The 17406-nt window shown below is 40.0% G+C and overlaps 2 protein-coding genes across 2 annotated transcripts; one reads left to right on the top strand and one right to left on the bottom strand.

The window, feature by feature from the left end:
• Positions 1–134: 134 nt before the first annotated feature.
• Positions 135–6602, bottom strand: neu1 (neuraminidase 1). Its single transcript, XM_069176736.1, has 6 exons — positions 6355–6602; positions 5713–5902; positions 4932–5194; positions 3462–3644; positions 2435–2654; positions 135–1362 (listed from the first exon to the last, which is right to left on the bottom strand). Exons 1-6 carry the CDS (start codon positions 6442–6444, stop codon positions 1142–1144), a joined length of 1167 nt encoding a protein of 388 aa, XP_069032837.1. The 5' UTR covers positions 6445–6602; the 3' UTR covers positions 135–1141.
• A 3006-nt stretch (positions 6603–9608) lies between these two features.
• On the top strand, positions 9609–16895 carry tmem268 (transmembrane protein 268). Its single transcript, XM_069176470.1, has 9 exons — positions 9609–9659; positions 11166–11301; positions 11814–11908; positions 12091–12198; positions 12457–12609; positions 12693–12803; positions 13131–13220; positions 13449–13652; positions 14568–16895. Exons 1-9 carry the CDS (start codon positions 9609–9611, stop codon positions 14733–14735), a joined length of 1116 nt encoding a protein of 371 aa, XP_069032571.1. The 3' UTR covers positions 14736–16895.
• The last annotated feature ends 511 nt before the right edge of the window (positions 16896–17406 follow it).

Raw genomic sequence — 17406 nt, 5'->3', positions numbered from 1 at the left:
AATTAAGTTCATATTTGACGTACTTTTTCATCAACTCTGGTTTAAATCAAAGTCTTCCCTTCTATTGTAATTACAGACATGGAACAATGGTCGATCTTACAGTGCCTTTTGATTTAGAATAATAAAACAGTCAGTCAGTGTTTAGGACTGAGACGGGTTCAGATTTATTTGCCCAAAGCATCTCTGACATGACAAGTAAAGCAGGATGCAACTACTAGGAATCATTTAGTTATTCTACATATAATCAAGATCCTGGGCAATACAAAATAAAACAATACCCTGCACAAGTACAAAAGAGGCTACTCTGGTTACATTATGCACACCTCTTCACTCTCTCACTCTCTCACTCACACATACATCTAATTTAAAATATTAATTTCTGAAACCACTCAAACCCACCAGGAGATATAAGACATGATCCATGTACAGCATTGTAACATAAGGCTATTTACATTTTTAACACAATTGCTGGTTTTCCAAAGTCAGAACAAACTTCAATCAGCATGAATTCGTGGCACATTTGTTTCTTTTTAAAAGCCCAAATAAAAAAATAAAAATTAAAACCTAACTATAATTACAAGCACGATATAAAGTAGGCCACTTATCTGAGTGTACAGTGAATATGTCATGTAATTACTGACATTATCAGCGCAAGAGGTGGTCACAATCGATATTGCATTTTTATTTTATGAAACCCCAAAGCTCTGTATTTAAATTTTCCAAACAGACGATATTAACATCACAATCTGATTGTTGGAGACGAGCGTACTTTGTCTGTAAAATAATCTTTCCATTTATTTTCTTCAATATCTCCTGCTCGTTCATTATTTTCTCGCTTAAATCAGGAATCTAATAAAACATTGTGGCTGTGCAATTATTTGGTCAAAGAAACACAACAAAATAGATACTTAATTTAAATCATTTTTAAAATCATATAATTAGTTTACGAAATCTATTTTTCTTCCTGAGAAAGTCACTGGAGGAAACAACCTCATCCCTCTTCCTTTTCCCTTCAGGGTGTGAATCAGGTTGACAAACACAAGGTGAGAGGTCAAAACAGGAATCCTGCTGAATTAAATCTATTTAGATTGTACCGTTACTCACACCTGACCTCTTTCTCCTTGCCTCCTGCTCATGTGCTCTACTGGCCACCATACAGGTGGATCTTGGCGAATGACACGGTCTCGCGGTAGTCCTTGTGGCCCTTCTCATAGATGACGAAGATGTACTTCCGGTCCTCTGCAGAGCCGCTGACCAACGACGTGATGCAGGAGTAGCCGCTTGGCCCCGCCCATAACTGGGCAGCTTTATTCACCCAGGACGAGCCGTTTGTCAGCGACCATCGTAAGGTCAGGTTCACCCCTGAGGGGGATACAGCACGTTAGTTGGTTTGTCCACTCATCTTTTTAACATGGACCTTAAAGGATAATTCTGGTTAATTAATTAGTAATCTGGTGTCATGTGCAACCAGGCATGACACCAAAGTGTGTCATTACATTTTGTCCCAGCTAGGCAGACCCTGGTCCCCTGGGTGAGAATCCTTGGTTCATCGAACCACAACAACTCTTCTTGCTCGGACTTTAGCACTTTTGTATTTTGCAAAACGACCTCCTCCTTTCTTCGACCCTGATCATACATGTGTGTACATTTCACGCTGTGGTGAGGTGTGACACCGACACGGTATCCTCTGTTGGACTGGCAGGTGTATTACGTGATACCTGGCTATCATATGCGATCGTTCTCTCAGTACAAGTCAGCCTCACACATGTAAGCAAAGACTCAAAAACAAATGTTTCAAACGATTCGGGTAAATTCGGGCACCGAGATCGCACTTTTACATAGATTTATATGCTGTTCTATGCAACTCCTCATTTCCCCAAATCTCTACAAAAGAGGACGAGAGCACAAAGTTAATGTCACCCATACAGCCAGAACAGAAACATTAAAGGAAAATACACCTGGTTGAAATAAACCGGAATTCAAGTCTGCAGGTAAGTAACTGGAGATTGTTTTGGTGTGAAAGAAAGCATCAGCAGTGGTGGAGAGTAACGAAGTACTATACTGAAGTACAAGTTTGTGGTAATTGTATTTAAGTATTTCCACTTCAAGCCTCCTTGTGCTTCAGCATATTTTCAGAGGCCAACTTTTTACTCCACTATATATTTTTTTATCACTACTACTTTTTACACAAAAAACACATGATCAGTGTTTTCGATTATAGAGCCCACCAGTCCTCAACCAGCTGTGACTTTAAAATATTCCAGTTACATCATTTTTTAGATACTAAAACAAATACCTTTATCTTGCTAATAATATTTTACACGAGTAAAGTTGTAAATGCAGACCTTTAATTTGTAAAGGAGTATTTTTACTTGTACTCAAGGAGTGACAAAGTTTAGAAGAAGACATTGTGACGCTTATTGGCGGTTCTTACTGTGGTTCTCGTTGGAGGGGTTGGTGAAGTAGAGCACTCCGTCTTTCTGCAGAGCTCCGGCCGCGACTACGGGATCCACCAGCGCGTAGTCGAAGTACAGATCATCTACAGGCAGCGACAACCCGCCGTCATGGCTGCTCACCACAACGCGACACCGACAGTGGTAGTTGTTCTGGTTGCGCACGTTGATGACGATGCTGCCGTCCATCATCTCCACCGGCTGCGGGGGGGGGGGGGGACAGAGAGGGAGGGAAGGGTGTCTGTGGTGTTAGTGATTGGAGTCTTCAACAATCACTGATGTTTGATCAGTTATGACACCTTGGTAACGCTGTAATGAAGGTGCCAGATATAAAAAAAAAAAAACCAAAAAACTAGAATTGCAGCTGGATGTTTTATTTTTGTCCACTTGAGGGCAGAAAACCACAGCCAAAGACCCAGTGCAGCATGAGCTTTTATTTAGAGTCAAGTTTCTGTTCATCTAACTAAATTAAGCCTAATATAAACTGATACTAAACTAACTAGGCTTTTTTTTTTTTTTTTTTTTAAATTGTCGCCAGAAACACCAAATCTTCTCTCAATTGCTAGAAGTTTGACTTTTTTTTTTTCTTCCACCAAGTAGTTGCTAATTTGCTTTTGTGCTGGACAGGCACAAAAGGTTCTTCAGATATTTTTTTTGGAGCTAAATATATTCTCATAGTCACTAAATGCCTGCCAACTGCTGCTGGAAAGTGGCTTTAAAAAGACCACTAAGACTGAAGCCTATAGTAAATGTGCAGGTTGTAAAATATTCTTTAAAGTTTTTTAAGGCATTTTGATGCTTTATTGCTGTGGCAGCCATTCCTGCTTTATCCTGATATTTAAGGCTGCAGAAGGCGCCTAAGTGAACTAAGTAACTTTAGGTTGAGGTATTCCTTTTGGCCACTAATGTAGTATGATACACACCACACAATTAACTCTCCCCTGTACTGTGACGTGACCATAGGGTGCGGTCAGAACCGACGCAATCGTGGAACGGCAGCGAAGGTACCTGGCACTCGTCAGGGTTGAAGTCCTGCGCTCTCTTCCTCTGGTTGTACGGGATGCTCTTCAGCGCTGCACCGTTGTACCAGTTGCGTCCGTGGTCGTCGCTCAGGATGCAGAAAACCCCGTCGCCCTCCAGCGTTCCATGACCGCAAACCACCAACCTCCCCTTCGCCGGACTGTAGCGCTTCTGCAATGCAAAATATACGATCGGACACAGCGCAGAGAAAGATGCTAAATAGTATATTTTCAGTATGAAACGTGGCATGGGTGCCAACACAAATAAGGAAAGCATGTTGAATGACTGCTTTCTGTTGTGTTACTTGATTAAAAAAACAACAAAAACAACAAAATTAGGTTTAAAAATGAACAATATTAATATAATCACCACAAACATCTCATAAAATATACCCAGGATAACATTTTTATAAATAGTGCTGTAATCCAACATAATTTCCATAATAGCTCATCATGGCTGAAACAGATATATTTGCACAATTAAACTGTACAACTCCCCTTCGATTAGATAGTGACTCTATCGCAGCAAACATTACTGTCTGTTTCAAATACAACGTTTTTGTTCCAAGAGGGCTAAAAAAGCTCTGCGTCCAATTCATTTAAATATCACGATACTATATAATAAGGTTCACATTAGGAGAGGCATCAATTTCAAAACCCAGATGTTTACATTTTTCATGTTTAAGAGATTAACACAAACAATGTTTAAAAACACAACTAATCCTCATTTTTTTATACTGACAAAAACTAAATGCAGGTATATCACACCTTGCATATCTTAAAGGATTAAAACTTTTGTTTTTTTAATACGCTTACAGACTTTCTACTAATGATCTTACAGTTCATTCAAGTTCATCATATACCTGTGAGTTAGTTTCAGCTTATGACTGCTGTTCCTCTTTGTGGGATCAGTTTGTCTGAGGTTAGCATGTTTTGTCACAAGCTTACATCAAACTCCCTTTTTTAAACAAATGTGTCCACAATATGGGGACAGATCAACTGGCCTTGAAAAAAAAAAAAAAAAAAAAAAAAAAAGACCAAACAACTGATGTCAAACTTCTGATGGCAAAACCTCTTCTACAGGGAACAAAAACTGCTAAAAACATGATTCTGAACATTGTGTCAGACTGTGATTAAATCCATTTTAATGTCCATGAGATGCTTTTGTCAAACTGCTGTACTTTCAGCTGTTATACTGACACTATCTTTATGAACTGAAAACAAGAAGTAAACCAGGTCTCACTTCTTAATTTGGTCTCAGTAATGAAGAAAAACAGACTGAATATTGGCACTCGCAGCTCAATAATCTTTATCTTGTTGTCGGCAAAAACTAACATAAAATAAATACAACTATTTAAAAAAGCATTAGGCATGCGGTCAGCAGCTTGTAATCACCATCATATCAATACAGCACAAAGGTCATTTAGTTCATTCTGCAGTTACAAAACGTCTCTCTCACCTGGATCCCAAAGCCCGGCCCGGGAGCAAAGTTCTTGACTCCGAGCTGGACCGAGAGGTTCCTGGGCGGGGTCCAGTTGATGCCGTCGTCCCTGCTCTCCACCATCATGGTGCTGGCCGGGGTGCAAAGGTACTGGTGGAAGCAGATGGCGTAGATGAGAATCACTGAGCCCACCTCCTCGTCTACCACCACGGCGCCCAGGTTCAGGCCGTCCGGCTTCATCCCGTCATCGACGATGAAGACCGTCGGGGACCAGGTGGATCCTGGAGGGACGGCAGAGGAGGACATGAATCAGACAAAAACTGTGACCTCCACATGATTTAAATTGATTTTATGGTTTATTCCTTTCATTATTCATGTTTTCTCCAACTATAGGTTTACTGAGAGCACTGTATTAATCAGATCCACATTTTAATACTGAGCTATGAAATTGTAATGTTTAGATTTATTTCCTTGTATTGGGAACAATAGTTTGACGAAATAAAATGAATCAGTTTTTCAAACCTCTGTTAGAACCTATATTAGATTATATATACTTTTTATTAAGTTTTTTCATTATGGAGCTGAACATTTAATTAACCCTTTTTAGCATGCCTATATGGCAGCTATTAGGTTCGACAATATACACATAGTAGGGGATGACATCTACTTTTCCTTTCTTCTACACAACTATTTGTTTCAGTCTTTAGAGTGTTTCATTTCGCGTTTAGTTTCTTTTACAGTGTCTTTACAAAAGATTGTAAACTGTAATCTGAGATATTCTGTCTCAGCGTGGCCCTGCCTTTGTCTGTGGACCGCCGCATTGCAATGAATTTGGCACCGACGTCACCAGACGTCGACTTCCTGCCTTCAGAAAAGGCCAGCAGGCTTCCTTTGGGCGTGAAGGTGAGCAGCGGGATCCTGTAGGTGTTCACCTGGCCCTGGGCTCCGCTCACCCACAGCAGCTGCTCCTCATACACCAGCGGGTTGATCTGGACGGCACAGAGGAGCACAAACAATGAAGAGAGGAGGTAGATGATAAAATGGGCTGACTCAGGAAAAGGTAATCTTCTGTCGGCAAAACCAGTTAGGGCAGGAGCAATATCAGCAGGTCTCAGGTCACACAGTCAGGTGATCTGAATTTCCTTTCAGGAACCTCATAGAATCTGTTCCCAAAGCTCAACTGCAGGACTACGGAAGCTAAAGCTAAACAAATATTTAGCTTATTTTAGAAATCATTATGCAAGGGATGGACTAAATAACAGAAACACACTAGCTGCAAAAAAAAAAAAAAAAAAAGAGTCTACTTTTAGAAAGCCAAATTAAATCACCACTTCTGACAGCCTCAATTAAATAATCTTCACCAGTCGTGCACACGCTGCACAGCTTCTGTAGATATTGTACTATAACGTGATATTTAGCAGCTAATGACAGTTTACTGTACCTGTAAAGGGCTGATGACACAAACACAGGGAGACAACACTGCAGCGGAGAGCAGTAAGGACAGTGCAGCGAGCCGGCTTCCTGTTTCCATGTTAAAATCCTCGTCCTGAAACTTTATTCTTCACTCCGACACACACTTAACCTGCAAGTGAGGAGACGAGTGTCGAAATAAAACCACCCAAACAGAAACAAAAAAAGAAAAGAAACAGAGACGGAAATGCTCTCCTCAGCAAGTCCACGTCGTGTAGGTCATATGACTAAGGTGGGCGGTCACATGACTACCGTCATCCACCAAAATAAAAGAGGAAACTTTGACTTTGTACAGGTACATTTTTCTTAATCATATTAGATGAAACGTGACGTAATTATATTTAGTCTTGTTTAAATGATAATTTTGTTAATATCTTTTTTTTATGTTCTCGTCCTTTATATTATTTTCTTTTTTGATTGCACCTGCCATTTACAGTTTTAATACAGGTGTTTTGCTATAATGAATGGACATTAGAAATGTATTGAATTGTACAGCTTTGTAGAAATGTTTTTGAACTATTTTAACTTGTATCTTGTCATAGAAAATAACATATACACGTCCTGCACATATTGTGTCATGACATTTTCAAATGAGCATAGTAGCTAATGGATCAGTAGGCAAATTATCTATATCAGCTTTGTTAAGTTTTTAACGCAGGCCTGAATAAATGCTGCCAACATGTAAATTTTTATTTACTTATGGATTTGATTTTCAGATTCTTGGATTATTTTCCAAAGCGATAAACGTACAGTAGGTTAAATGCACTTACTACATTTGTCCACACTGGGGCAGAATATCCCAAAGACAGCACAAACATCATAGCACCAGGGTCCTGTACAGCACACAACATTAAGCTACACTTCAGCGTGTCGTACAGTATTTTTATGTTTTAAAAAAATGTCTGGAGGGGATTTTTTTGGGACTATGATTAAAAAAAACATAAAAGAGGAGCATCCAAGTGGCCTAGTGTTTAAGATATATACCATTAAAATGCAATAACCCATTTATATTCCAATGCACATTATATAAAGGCAGAAATACCATCAATCAATAACAATTTTTTTTTTTTATTAAATGTTCCCAAAATGCTTCATTTATTCTCAAAGCAAGGTAATGTAGCTGCAGACCGCACATTTAGTTCGTTCAAAAACACCAGATTTTGTATGGCATGGCAGTCGTTTGACACTATGCAATATATTATATGTATTTTAAGGCATTTGGTGATAAGTATGAGGTTTCAGGTTAGAATATGAAAATTACCCACTGATTTGCACTTTTAATGTGCAGTGTAGTGGGCGCTGTGGCTGCACAGTGTATATTTAGTACATGAATATTACATCCCCAATATCAATTCAAAAATAAATTGACAGGGAAATTACACCCAAATCACATAAAACAGATAAAAAGGTAAGAACTAAAAACAGTAAAAGAGAAAATAGGTCAAAATAAAAGTTAGGAATTTTCCAGGGCCCTGAACTTTAACTCTTACATGTCTTCAGAAGTATAATAAGCCAAAATATGAATCTAGAAATTGGTATCCCTTGCATGGCCCCTGCCCGACTTCTTGGACTTGAGTTATGTTGAGCAAAGAGTTAATGTGTAACAGTTCCAGTAAAGCCGCAACATGATGCCAATGCAAACAAACGGACTACTCTCCATGAATGCCAAAAAAGTACCAACATTTCATGCATCATAATACATCCAAAATATATATATTATAATAGGTCTATATTCTATATGACAAAAAACACAAACGCATCAAAACAAGGTCAGAAAATGCTTTTTTTTAATCGGCCTAAAACATGAAAAATGGGTGAATTAATGCTGTTGAGCCTCTTTCTAGTCCAGTCTGTGTTGAGTTGAGGACCACAAACCACATTCCTGTAGTCATGAGGCTGGGCTGATCTAAGTCACAAGCTAAGAGAGACAGAGGGAAGCGGAGAGAGAACGAAAGTAACACATACCTCAGTCTGTATTCAAGACTTCTGCTTTAAAGGGAAGCACCGTATGAGTACAAATGTTCCCTGGAAACAAGAGGAATGACAAAGGAACACAACCATGACAGCTTTGTCAATATGATGGACTTTTATCTGAAGTGCAGGTAGGATGTGTTTAATCTTGTCCAAATTGCCTTTTTAGGGTTATTTATGTTGCTTTCTGTTTCTGGGTTTCTCTTTCAAAAATACGAGCGTTGTAAATGAACTTTTGCACACAAAGAAATGTGATACGGCTTCCCATTTTGTAAACTCTGAACGCCCAATGAGAACTCTTCTACTGCAAAAAGAGCTGAACATTTTGGAGATGTCTTATTGTAAGTCTGACATCCTGCTCATCGCACAGCCTTCTGTTCACCCACAAAGATGAAAAGATATAACATTTTGCTTCGGAAAATAATCTAAGCTCACATTTACATTCAATAATAGTTCTTATGGTAGCAAAACACTGAAGATGCTTCTTCATGGCCCTCTGCTTGCACTTGTGCGATGTAGTTTTTTCTCCTTTTCAGCAGGTGCTGTGAAAGTAGACAGTGATAAATTGCTAATAATGTGACATTATTTACACGAAAGGAAGTGAAATGAGAGAAAATGAATGCAGAGAGGGCGGCTGGGTTGAAAGGGAGAGGTTGTAAATAGACAAACTGTAAACTTTCACACTTCAGTGGTAAAATGTGTCTCCATCAGAGGCAGCCGAGCGAGAGAGTGAGATGGAAATAGACCTGGAGAGAGCCGGTTTAGTCTGTTGGTTGAATTTAGTTTGAACCTGTTTCTTTTTTCTTTGACCAATATCAACAAAACCTACTTCTTCTATTAACAGACACCATACTCTGCCATCATAAAACATATGAATTTGTTCATTTTGCAGTAAAGACAATACAGACACAACTGTAAATATATAACAATATAATAAATGTGTAGAAAATATAGATGCACAAAAGTATTTTCCTCTAGACTTGATCTTTCCATTAAGAGAGAATTTATTCTGCTTGTTTAAGCAGTTACTGTTACAGTATCATTATGATAGTATCATCATGTCAGCAAAGGCGCTGAGCCTTGAAAGCAGAAGTGGGTTTCCTGCAGGCTTTCAGGCTGGTTGCATTTCAAGTTAACGGTAAACATGTTTATCAGAGATAAATGCTGTGGCCTTTCTGTGGGGCTTTTTACAAAGAGATTACACTCGTCTGGCAGGAACGTTCAGCTTTTTGAAGCGTGACTAGTCTGTTAGGAATGGTTTCCCACAGCCCTGTCAGAGGAGCAGCAACAGCTTGGGTGTTCAAAGTACGTGCTTATGAATGGATTAAACCGGATGTTATTTAAAACTGTTAATTACACAAAGGTGCATATAATTACATCTTTATATTTTGGCCGTTTGTAGGTTTTGGACAAGTTTTAATAGGCGTACTTACAGTGGCAGAAGCTGGAATTTTCAACCATGTACAAGACATAGCCAAATATTTCAGCAGTTTATCCTCCACTTTTAGTTATTTCCACAATACATAGCCTAATCCTAGCATAATTCAACTCTTCATACATTACTTTCAGCTAACTAAAGTATCTCTGGTTAGGGATCATGGTGTTAGGTAGCAATAAATAAATGTACGGGGCAGACTTTGATGTGCTGCCTTATAAGGTCTTCTAAATTCTTACTTAGCAGCTTTGTTCCTCAGTAATCAGATGTCAACTTCCTGCACATTATAATATTCTCCCTCTGTACATCTTGCACCTTATCAGTTTCATTTGTGACGCTTTCTTCCTGGTGTAATTGCAAATTGTATGAATTTACCGTTACATGAACCAGAGTATCTTTTAAAATTGCAGTTTTTCAGTCATTCTGTGCCTGTTATGAGGTGAGGTGTAACAGGACCCAAACGCAGGCACACAGACTCGAGAACAAGTTCAAAACACAATCTTTATTGAAACACAGGCGGTACCTACAGTCTATTTCCTCCCGAGTCGGGAGGGCAATTCAACCGACTCGCACCGGGGAGGCGAAGCTGGCAGGACAGCTGGTAGGACAGCGGACAGGACAGAGTCCATTTCCTCCCTAGTCGGGAGGGCATCTCAACCGACATGCACCGGGGAGACGAAGCTGGCAGGACACCTGGTAGGACAGCGGATAGGACAGCTGGCGGGACAGCTGGCAGGAGTGTTGTCCGGTAGCGCTGGCTGGTACTGGAGCAGGACCGGGGACGGACGGACAGTCAGACTCACTGGCTCCGACTGGTAGTTCTGCAGCACCTGGTATTCCCAGGTGGTCTCCCATCCAAGTACTAACCAGGCCCGACCCTGCTTACCTTTGGCTATCAGCCGAGATTGGGAGCACTGACTGATCGCACAGACTGGAAGCAGCAACAGGGTACCTGTATTGGAGCAGGAGCAGGACGGACGGATGACCGGCAGTGACCGGCAGGAACTCTCAGTATGGACCGACACCCGATGACTGCAGGGGCAGGGCAGATATAGTCTGGTGAGGTGATCAGTGGAATCAGCAGGTGGTGATTGGGAAGAGTGGTAGCAGCTGCTGTGAGGGGCATGGCCATGGGAGGTGACAGGAGGCAAGGAGAGGAGGACACAGAACACATGGGGACACAATAACAAACAGACAGGGGAAAGACAAAAAACATGAGAAGTGATTGAGGAGAAAACAGAGGAGCAAACAGTAGGAGCAGACAGGAATCCTGACAGTGCCAGAAAAAATAAAATGTTCCTGTTTAGCTATTTCATACAAGATAGCAGCTGATTAACTTCATCAATTTGAGTTATGCCTTGTTTTTCTCCTTGTAGGTCGTGGTGACCTCTGAGATGATGGAGGACATGAACGCCATTTGCCATGAGACGGAGGAACGTGAGGTGGATGTTCAGATCAGACAAGCCAAAGCTCAGCCAGAGGTCCACAACAATGGACCCAACTGGTCAAACGGTGACTGCTTCTTTATACTTTAGATTACAAATAATTGTACAGCAAAAAACTCTTTATTTATCAAGTCTCGGAGTGTCATATTTTTGTATTTATTTTTTGTATTCAGAATAAAAGGGAGGTCCCTTAGCCTCTAAACACTTTGTTTCCACCTTATATTTTAATTTAAGCAGCTGTGGTTGGAAAAAAAAAAAATCTACTTTTTCCACATGGTTAGATATTATTCATGATCTGTATGGGCTCCAGCTCCAGCTGTATGACATTTACATAACTTTTGCATAATGTTATGCACATTACCTCAAAAATTCAGCTACACTTTTTTGCTACTTTTGGAAACAGCACTAGAATTTGAAATAAAGTTGTGTTTGGGTAAGATGAGGTTTGTAATGGCTGACTCAGCAGGTGTGGAGCGATATTTAATAACTGCTAATGTACTCAATACTTTGTTTCTAAACACAGACCCATTCAAAGCTGTCATATACTGTTGATTTTTATATTCATTTCATACCTCACAGGTCAGTGTGTTGTGGCAATGCCAAACTGTTCAACATTTAACCCCTCCTCTGATCTGACGCTGTGCCGCGCCAAACTGGAGATGGATGGCTTCCAGGTTAACACACACACACACACACACACACACACACACACACACACACACACACACACACACACACACACACACACACACTGACCAAACAGTTGGACTGCAAAACTCAGATCTGTATCACTCAATGACATCATACTCTGTTTTCATACATTTGAATTTGTCTCGTGTTTTTTTTCTCGTGGTAGATTCCAGAAAGTGACATGGAGGCTCCACTGATCACAGCTCTGGATGTCCCCTCAGTCAGGAGATACATGGTTTTCAACTCCGCTCTCTTCCATTTTATAATGGCACCGGTATGATCGTACATCATCCAGTATACCTTTCCTGATTATACATTCATAGTTTTTCTTTAGTAGTATTCTGAATGCAAAACTTTTACTTATAATCAAGTATTTTTAAAGTAGTGTAGTACATACCTCTTCCACTACTGACAATTTGTATGCTATAAGAAAAGACTTCGTATCAGTCTTTATTTCTAACTAAATAGTCATCAGCTGTCCCTCCGAATATTTCCTGGTTTGGTGTCATGCTTAAAACGTCTCCTCCACCAGGTGCTGTATGTGGTGGTGTGGTGCGCAGTGTTCTCCACCCTCCATCTCTACATCACTGTCCGTGACCACTGGGTGCTCTATCTGTCTGTCAGCCTGGTCTCCGTCCTCTTCACCACTGCCGTCATCTTCGTCCTTCACCACAGCAACAAGGAGGTCAGTCATAACTGCTGTCCTGTTGATCCTACATTTGAGTTTGGATTTTGAAATGACTGATTGTCAAACTGTTTCTGTTTCAGATCAACGTGAATCTGGACATTCGGTTGGTCCAGGTGAACGAGAGGATGGAGAGACACAAGTTGCTGGTGGGCGTGGCTGACTGGGTGCAGAACTGCACTGGAAACACTCAGGTCGGTCTCCTAAAAAAGAGAATATGAGGTTACATATGTGACAAAAGTACAAGTAACTTCTTCATATGATGCATTTGTCTGTATTGGTTCATACTGTTCAGGCTGATGCACAGCTGTTAGTCTCCTGCAGCTGTTTCTCAGTTAATTTTTTTCCACCTGACATCTTATTGGAAACAAAACAACAACACATTAGGGAGAACAACACACTCAAATGTTCCTTGGTGGTGATTTGCAGGCTTGTACATCAGTAATTAAGAAGAAATGGACCACTTTGTGCTTTAGCAGTCACTAACGCTGCTGTGTTTGCTTCTCTGTATCTCTCTGTAGTTGTACTTTGTGTATTGGGACATGTCCCCCTGTCTGAGGACACTGACTGAAACTTTAGAGGAGCGCAGCTCTGCGACGACTGACACCCAGGTGAGAGAGTCGAGTGCATCTGTCGCTCTGTTTGTTCTCCTGCTGTTCCATCGATTTTTCTGGTGCTCCCGGGTTTGCTCTCCCTCCAGATCAATAGAAACATGATTCCAGGTGCTCCAAGAAGGATATTTATCTGTGGACAAACTGGAAATGTAATCTTTCACTAGTTTGAACTCGCGTAATGTGGATGAAGTTTAAATGATCAATTCAGTTTCCTTTTTTCATCAGAAAAAACTGAAGAGCAAAATGTCCCATCTGGTCCTGGTGACCGAGGTCCCGGCCGTCAACCCCGAGGCCTGTGGGTCAGATGTGGAGCAGGACCAGGATGAACAGAGGCCTCTTCTGAGAAATGAGGATGCAGGCAGCACTACGTCATCCACCAAAGTCACCACCAACTACAGCCTCATCCCAGATGCATCGTTACCTGCTCAGGTGAGAGAAAGCATCATTGCTTCGGGGTGTGGCAGAGCATGTCAAACTGACTGACCCACACCAATCACATCTGCAGCAGAGCCCGACCAAGATATCAAAAATATTGGTTAATTGCAGATGTATTGATTTTGGAATAAGTCCAAATTAATTAATGCATCTTTATTTGAGTCTTTAAAGTTAAAAACAAAATAGTAGTTGAATTTCTTTAATTCAAGTCAAATATACATTTGTTTGTGTTTATCTACAGTAGATACATTTCCAGTTAAGATTACTGTTCAAATTGTATTGTTATCTAATATTTTGTGTTAATAACAACATATTATTTAACTGTAGAAATCATATCTTTATCATAATGTCTGTGCCAAATTTTTTTTATGTAAATTGATTAATATCAGCTGATTAATACCAGATTAATACCAAATTTAGACACTGTTGCTTTGCATCTTTGGTCGGCAAGCAGGAACCTTCATCTTGGAGCTGAACAGATGGCAGTAAAACTATTTGTTATCTAATTAAACCTTTTAATTGCACATATTCAGACTGAAAACTATTGAAAGAGATTTTTACAGCCTTTAATGGTGCACCTGGTGGTAATAAAAACAGATGAGATGGTTGGAAAATGTTTTGACATGTTACAGAACAACAGGAGCATTTATAAATGTCTAGTTTCAAACATTTGACTTGTAAGATATTTACAATTCTTAGAGCTGCATTTGCAGATACAGATCTTTATTTTGGTTAATGAACACCACATTTCACATGTAAACAAACTGTAAACACTGGCATACACACTGCAGAAAGAGGCTAACAGCTTTTCATCCCAGATCACATTTGGGTAGTTTGATTCCCACCAATAATAAATTAACATTTCTTCGCAGGTAAATATGAGTGTCTCTTTGTCTCCTTTCTTTGCAGACCAAAGCCTACCAGCTTCTAATGACCTACAGTGCAGCTTACGTGAAGCTGCTAGTGTCTGAGAGGCTGCCAGGAACATCACACCCCCGCCTGCGACCCCACAGGAATCACTGCACCACCGCCCCCCTCTGCCTCTGCCAGTACATCAAAAAGAAGATCCTTCAATAACAGCCGTCATTTTGCAAACCAAGAACCTGGAACACAGAACTGGAGGAATAAAAGTTTGTTTAAAGAGTTTTGAAGGCTGTTGAACAGACAAAATGATCAGCAGGAGCAATTTTCTCCTGAACTACTGTGGATTAAGGACATTTTGATTCAATGAAGGACTCGTTTGGAGCTTCTTCATTTCCCTGTGTTTTTTTTTTTTCTAAGTTTGTCTGTGCAGCCTGAGCTGCTGTACCTTCACTGCTGTTTTACTGCCAGCGCTGTGTTTGCACCACCTGGATGTTTGGTCATTTGCACGCTGCCAAACGCTGTTACACGGAGTACACAGGTCCGTCCAGCTGCTGTAAAACAATATTTATACTCTTGTATACACGACAATCACAACAATAGTTACTGCTTACTGGGTGCTGCTGTTTAAATTATTTGCACTCATAATAAATATAGATTCTTTTAATTTGATTTGCAGTAGACTCGACGGTATATGTGTTAGTGGTTTGTATATTTTAGTCAGGGGTGGAAATAAATTTACTTTAGGAGTTTTCTTCAGTAGTTTTCAAGGAAGACAATGACACTACATTTCCACAATATAGAACTTAGTTTATTTGACAACTATTCCAAACTATAACTTTATACACTGTTTGAAAGCACAAACATTTTCAAGTACACAAAAGAACTTGACATTTTTTTTTTACTTACCTGTAAAGGAATATTTCCCACTTCATCCAATCATTTTTGGAAGATTGACGAGCGATTTGTTGACAAAAACAAGAAGTATGAAGGGAAAAAAATGAATCCCCTTAATGCAAGCTTGTGTGCTGAAAGGGATTTTACACCAATCATTGTTTTGTTTTTGGTTCTATGTGAGTCCACACACTCGTGTTTGCAGGAGGCCGAGCTTACCTCCCAGCCTCCAGAAATATTACCAGAGATCACCCATCAGTCCTGATGCTGCGTCTGAGATGACAGCCCACCGAGGGAGCAGCGGGATGACACAAACACACACAGCGTGGCCAACCCAGGGGAAGGTGGAGCCGTGTGATGGAGGAGCAAGGCGTGCAGCGTGAGGCCAAGTTAAACGATCTCAGAGACGCTGGCTCTCCTCAGGAGGCTAAATGGCCATCTGTGATCCTGCACACACAAGCTGGATCGGCTCCCACCTTTTCCCCTCCAACCTCTTTTCTATGGATGGACACCTTATAATATTATTCATATAGGCATTAATAAACGTCTGAATAAAAAAAAGTGTGTTAAATAATGTGAAAGCTAATCTATGAGAATTATTTGCTGCTCCCTTCAGTTTTCTGCAGATTTACAGGGACTTCCAGCTCATTGTTTCACTGTCACAGCTCTCATTGGGTCGCTTTCAGACACACAGACACATTTGGCATCAGCTGGTGAGCAAAGTGGAGTATTCAGAAGCTAAAGAGCCAAATATTCTCCTCGGGAGTTGGTAGAGACCAAAAACCGAGCTGAAAGAGAAGGGATGTTAGACTTATATTCACAGGCTGGCCACAACAACAACCAAATGAATGGGAAAGATGATGTAGCTGCTAACAGTAAATCATTTGAAAACTAAGCAGCACTTCTCAGACACAATGTGCAACCCAAACAGCTTCACATTTAATATAGAAAGAGAATCGTATGCCTCCGCCAACAAGTAAAGTTGCAGTTTCCATCTCTGTCATGACAAACTGATCAATCAGTGGGGGATTTTGAATTACAATAAGTTTCCTTATCCTCATCACAAGGACTGAGAGATATCTAAAGACGTTTTACTTGTGTTTAATCAAAACTGTAATTTAAAGAGTTAATAAGAGCCATAACAACAGAACAGATTTGCTGTTGTACAATTCTAAACGGCCTTTTCTGTTTGCTGCTGCCTTTAATTGAAACAGATTCAAGGATGTTGATCAGTTTCCTGTATTTCTGCATTTCGCTACTGTATTTTATTTCTTAAACTGCTCTGCAACTTTTATGAATTTTGTTTTTAGCTTTTTTAATGTTTTAATGACGGTTTTTAATGTTTCAATCAATGTTCTTAATTGTTTTTAAATTTCCTTTTCTTTTGTCTTATGTTTTGATGATTTTAATGGTTTTATGTGAAGCACTTTGAATTGCCTTGTTGTTGAAATTTGCTATACAAATAAACTTGCCTTGCCTTGCGTTGCAGCTTTATGAAGTTTGGGTTTGTACAATATAAGCTGAAACGGGAAGACATATTGTTCTTTATGTGACACAAATGTAGAGAAGAGGACGCAAGAAAGAGAGAGTTTACTGCCAAGTGAAGAACACAGCTGAATGTGCCCGCTAACATGCTCACAACAACGTTCACAGCTGATGTTGAGCAGGTAAACGTTTACCATGCACGCTAACATTTGCTCCATTGAAAGTGATTCGTTTTGCAGGTATTTGGGCAGAAACCCAATTGTACAAATTGACATTTTGACCTAATGAAGGCAGTAAATAATAGATAATAGATCATATAGGAGCATGGACGTGTGGACCAACGTTCATGAAAATTAGTCCAGTGGTTGTTGAGTTATTTCACTCACAACCACAAATGTCACTCTCGTGGTGGCACTAAAGGCAAAATCAAGTTATTAGGATGTATTTTCTTCATGAATGCGTGTATGAAAACAAATTGTAATTCATGCGTTGCTCATTATATTTGAGA

The sequence above is a fragment of the Embiotoca jacksoni genome, unplaced genomic scaffold, assembly GCF_022577435.1.
Source record: "Embiotoca jacksoni isolate LCO1_2020_lvr unplaced genomic scaffold, fEmbJac1.0.p SCAF_7, whole genome shotgun sequence".
Lineage (NCBI taxonomy): Eukaryota > Metazoa > Chordata > Actinopteri > Embiotocidae > Embiotoca > Embiotoca jacksoni.
This window is presented reverse-complemented; position numbering and strand designations above follow the sequence as displayed.